The 4947-nt window shown below is 43.6% G+C and overlaps 1 protein-coding gene across 1 annotated transcript in view; it reads right to left on the minus strand.

Moving 5' to 3' along the window:
• Positions 1–4947, minus strand: part of Npepps (aminopeptidase puromycin sensitive) — a 63369-nt gene continuing 58422 nt past the window's right edge. The window contains exons 19-22 of the mRNA XM_013036870.1: positions 2929–3036; positions 2258–2413; positions 1091–1138; positions 1–801 (exon numbers count right to left, since the gene is read on the minus strand). Of these exons, the coding sequence (XP_012892324.1) occupies positions 649–801; positions 1091–1138; positions 2258–2413; positions 2929–3036 (465 nt within the window). The 3' untranslated portion in view covers positions 1–648. The remainder of the gene's footprint in view (positions 802–1090; positions 1139–2257; positions 2414–2928; positions 3037–4947) is intronic.

Here is a 4947-nt window from a genome sequence, read left to right on the forward strand (position 1 = left end):
TTTTTTTTTGGGGGGGGGGGCAAGAGGGGTCACACAGAAGGGAGGCGAGGAGGAAAACTACAATCCTTGGTTCAAACTGAGTTATACAGGAAAAGGTATCTTCCTGGTCAGACCCCATGCCCTTTCCCCTCAAAACAAAACAAAACAAAAACCCACTTGTAATTTATACACAGACTCCGACTATGTAATACCTCCTTGTCAGCCTTTTGTGTTTAGCTATTTCCAGCAATGCACATTATCTGGGGTTGTAGGCTGCTTGCAGAACCCACTTCACAAAATTCCTCTTCCCCAGAAGCCTCTAGTTTCCTTTTGGTAGGTTATAAAAACAACATCTGTCATTAGCAGGAGAGTGTTAAATACTTTGAACCACTGACAAGGCTTCAGGAAGTTTCACAGTTTCATTATGCTCTATTTTATTACTATCATATTTACATTTTTATTTTTTGCTGAATTGCTGATTTTCCTTTTTCAATAGTATTCAATTCTGGAGTGTGAGCAGGAACCCGTTAACTACATTCATTGTCCAACCCCCACTGGTTTTAAAGAAGACTCCAAATTCTTGGCATATGAATCAGCTGTTCCGTGGCTCCACCTTATCCCTGCAGGGAAGCAGCAAAACTGCAGCAGTGGCTTGCTCACACTCCGGGTTCACACTGCTGGTGGTGAGGCTTTCCGCTGAAGGAGGTACTGATGGATACTGTCGGCATCTCGCTTGAGCCAAGCAGCATTCAGCAGGATATTTTCACAACACTGCTGGATGGTACGCTCAGCTGAAGGAGCTGGGTGACTCTCAAAGAAAGCCTGGTGTAAAACAACCCAAAATGTAGACTCACTCACTGCTAGCAATAGTAAGAAGCTAAAGTCACAGGTATAAAAAAATACTCTCTGGTTTAAATAAAGAAAACATAAGCCTCAATCATGAGAACTGACCACTGCTGCTTTTAGGCTAAAATAAGTAACCCTATGGCTGACCTGCATATAGGAATCCTCCTCCAAGTATTAAGTGTGTAAACTCTAATCTTTCTCTAAGAAAAAAAAAGCAAAGGAAATAGTGTTCTAGATTGAAAAATGAAAAGTAAACACTACTTACCTTAACTTCTCCAGCCATTTTATCAACTGCAAATCCCTCAACTGAAAGCTGAAAAACAGAAGTAGTAAATGAACCTAAGAGACATGGATCAAACTTCTACTTAACAACAACAAAAAAACCAAAACACAAAAAAAATTCAGTTTTCTCCTCAGTTTGTTCTAGAGGATGTAGAACACAGAAGTTTTTTTTGTTTGTTTTGCCAGTCTCAGTGCCTGAACTCTGGGTTTGAGTGCTGTCTTTGAGCTTCTTTTGCTTAATGCTAGCACTCTACTACTTCTGGCTTTTTCTGAGTAGTCTGTTAGTTTTTAGTTGGTCATGGGCCTAAACCCTGGGCCTGGACGCTGTCCCTCAGTTCTTCAGCTCAAGGCTAGTTCTTTACCACTTGAGCCACAGCACTACTTCCAGCCTTTTCTGCTTATGTGGTGCTGAGGAATTGAACCCAGAGCCTCATGCATGCAAGGCAAGCACTCTACCACTGAGCCACCTTCCCAGCCAAAAGAAACTTGTTTATTTTTTGTTGTTGTCATTCTTGGGGGTGGAACGCTGTCTGGGCTTGGGTGCTGTCCCTGTGCTCTTCAGCTCAAGGCAAGTATTCTACCACTTGAGCCACAGTGCTACTTCGGTTTTCTAGTGGTTTATTGCAGATAAGTCTCATGGACTTTCCTGCCCAGGCTGGCTTTGAAGTTTGATCCTCAGATCTCAGCCTCCTGTGTAGCTTAGGATTATAGACATGAGCCACCAGCACCTGGCCAGAAGCTTTAACTATTTAAGGAAACTTTTAACTTCTCCAGTGCTGGAACAGAACCCAGGCCTTCACTAGGGCTAGGTAAGAACTCTACTACTGAGCTATATCTCTAGTCCTTGAAGAAACTCCAGCAAAGATAACCGCTTATGGGCCTAATAACTCATGGATATCACTCAGAATATCCACATATTGCAGGCTACTCAAGTTTCACAAACCTTTATTTTTTTTTTTTTGCCCATCCTGGGGCTTGAACTAGGGTCTGGGCACTGTCCCTGAGCTTCTTTTACTTAAGGCCAGCACTCTACCACTTGAGCCACAGTGCCACATCTGGCCTTTTCTGTGGTACTGAGGAATCAAACCCAGGGCTTTATGCATGCTAGGCAAGCACTCTACCACTAAGCTACATTCCCAGCCTCACAAACCTTTATTAGTCTGGATATTAAGAAACCTCCTTGGTATCGATTATAAAGTTCTTCCCAGTTGTCTTTTATAAACTTCCAAGCAGCTTTCCTTCCATGCTTGCTGCCTCCAGCTACTCCACCAATTACAGACACAGTATCCTGTGGACGTACCTCTTCCTAAACAGATAAAGAAGTTTAACACATCCAAAATATCTTTTAGTGCCAGAAAGTACAACATATTGTTGAAATACTGAAGAACCATATTGAAGACATTAATTCCTTGTTTCATGAATAAGTGGCACCAGAAGCTTCCAGCAAAGAAGAAACAATTAACCTAAAGACCAGTCAAACTGAGAATGAGGCACAGACAGGAATAAACAAAAAGACAGCTCAACAGATACTGCTAGAGTCCTATAGGATAAAAAGACAAAGTAAGCAACAAAGGACAGCCTCCCAATTCATGATCCCTTTTTTCATTGTTCCACTCTATTACCACCTCTCTCAACAATTCAGATTCTCACCACTAGTGGGAGATAGCAGAAGTTGGTAACAAAAACAACAGTTTTCCCAGAAGGGGAAGTACTAGTTTAGTGTTAAGGTAGATCAAGATGATTCTGAATCAAAGACATTGACATTTGCCTTAGATCAATTAGCAACAGTTCCCTCTTAAAGCAGTTTTCCTTATAACTTACTGAAAGTGCAAAAGTGAGGACTTTTTGAATCAGTTCAGGTGAAAGAGTAGCCCCAAGGACTCGTTCAATTCGGTTTTTCTCTTCTTGCATATCAGCTTGTTTGTGAAGCTATAGGGAAAAATAATAAAGACAAGGATAGTTAGCTCTGCTCTGGAAATTCTGTGTATGCTTACATAAGCTTCTCTTCCAATATGGTATAACTTCCATCTTTCATTCTCATGGGTAAAACTAGAATTACATTAAACAGTACACTTGTTCAGATGGCTGGGCACTAAATTTGTCATTACAGTAAATCATTAGATCAATAGCCTGTCCTTTCTAAACCATTTAACATCAGGATCTAACATCACAATCTGAAAAGTAAGCTCAGCAACAGTGGCTCACATCTACAATTCTGGCCACTTAGGGGGACCAAATCTGAGGCTCTCAGGAGGAAACCAAATCAGACAAATCTGTGAAACTTTTTTTTGGGGGGGAGGGGTCCGGTTGTGGGGCCTGAACTCAGGGCCTGCGCGCTATCCCTTAGCTCTTCAGCTCAAGGCTAGCACGCTACCACTTGAGCCATAGCACCACTTCCAGCTTTTTTTTTCTGCTTATGTGGTGCTGAGGAATCGAACCCAGGGCCTCATGTGTGCAAGGCAAGCACTCTACCACTGAGCCACCTTCTCAGCCCGAATCTGTGAAACTTCTATCTCTGATTAACCAGCAAAAGCTAGAGTAGAGGAATGGTTCAAGAGGTAGAGCTCTGACCTTGAACAAAAAAAAAGGGAAATCTAGAGGGCCTGATTTCAAGCCCTGGTACTAGAGGGAAAAAACTAATTAGCTGGGTGCTGGTGGCTCACACCTATAACCCTAGTTACTCAGAAGGCTGATATCTTAGGATCATGGTTCAAAGCCAGCCTGAGGCAGGAAACTCCACGAGACTCATCTCTAATCACAGAAAAAGCTGCAAGTGGCACTGTGGCTCAAGTGGTAGAATGTTGGGCTTGGGCATGGTCCCTCAGCTCTTCAGCAGCACTCTACCACTTAAGCCACAGCACCGCTTCTGGTTTTCTGGTGGTTAATTGAAGATAAGAGTTTCACGGACTTTCCTACCCAGGCTGTATCAGAATTGTAATCCTCAGATCTCAGCCTCCTGAGTAATTAGGATTACAAGTGTGAGCCAGCAGCACCCAGCCTAATTATTAATCTTATGCTAGTAAAGAGCTGGATACTGTAATTATTAATTTTTTTTGGGTCCGGTCGTGGGGCCTGACCTCTGGGCCTGGGCGCTGTCCCTCAGCTCTTCAGCTCAAGGCTAGTGCTCTACCACTTGAGCCACAGCGCCACTTGTGGCTTTTTTCTTTTTGCTTATGTGGTGCTGAGGAATCGAACCCAGGGCCTCATGCGTGCAAGGCAAGCGCTCTACCGTTGAGCCACCTTCCCAGCCCCTGTAATTATTAATTTAAAAAAAGATGTATTTGAAAGGTACAGTGAATCATAGTCCCTCTTCAGTTGGCATGGTGGTACACATCTGTAATCCCAGCTCAGGAGTCAAAGGCTCCTGACAAAAGTACAAGACCCTGGGCTGCGAAGGTGGCTCAGTGGTAGAGTGCTTGCCTAGCATGAATGAGGCCCTGGTTTCGATTCCTCAGCACCACATAAACAGTAAAAGCCAGAAGTGGTGCTGTGGCTCAAGTGGTTGGGTGCCTAGCCTTGAGCTCAAGAGCTGAGGGACAGCGCCCAGGCCGAATTCAGGTCCCATGACCGACCAAAAAAAAAGTAAATGCCCTATCTCAAAATCAAACTAAAAAGTAAAAGATCTGACACTACTGGGATTTGAACTAAGGGCTTAGACAAGTACTTTACCAGCCATTTTTATGCACTGATATTTTTGACAGGATCCTTGCTTTCTGCCCAGGCACTCGTCGGGATAGTGATTGATTTTGTATTTTTTTTTTTTGTCGGTCGTGGGGCTTGAACCCTGGGCCTGGGCGCTGTCCCTCAGCTCTTCAGCTCAAGGCGAGTGCTCTACCACTT

Source organism: Dipodomys ordii, unplaced genomic scaffold (assembly GCF_000151885.1).
Source record: "Dipodomys ordii isolate 6190 unplaced genomic scaffold, Dord_2.0 Scaffold7, whole genome shotgun sequence".
NCBI classification, from domain to species: Eukaryota; Metazoa; Chordata; class Mammalia; order Rodentia; family Heteromyidae; genus Dipodomys; species Dipodomys ordii.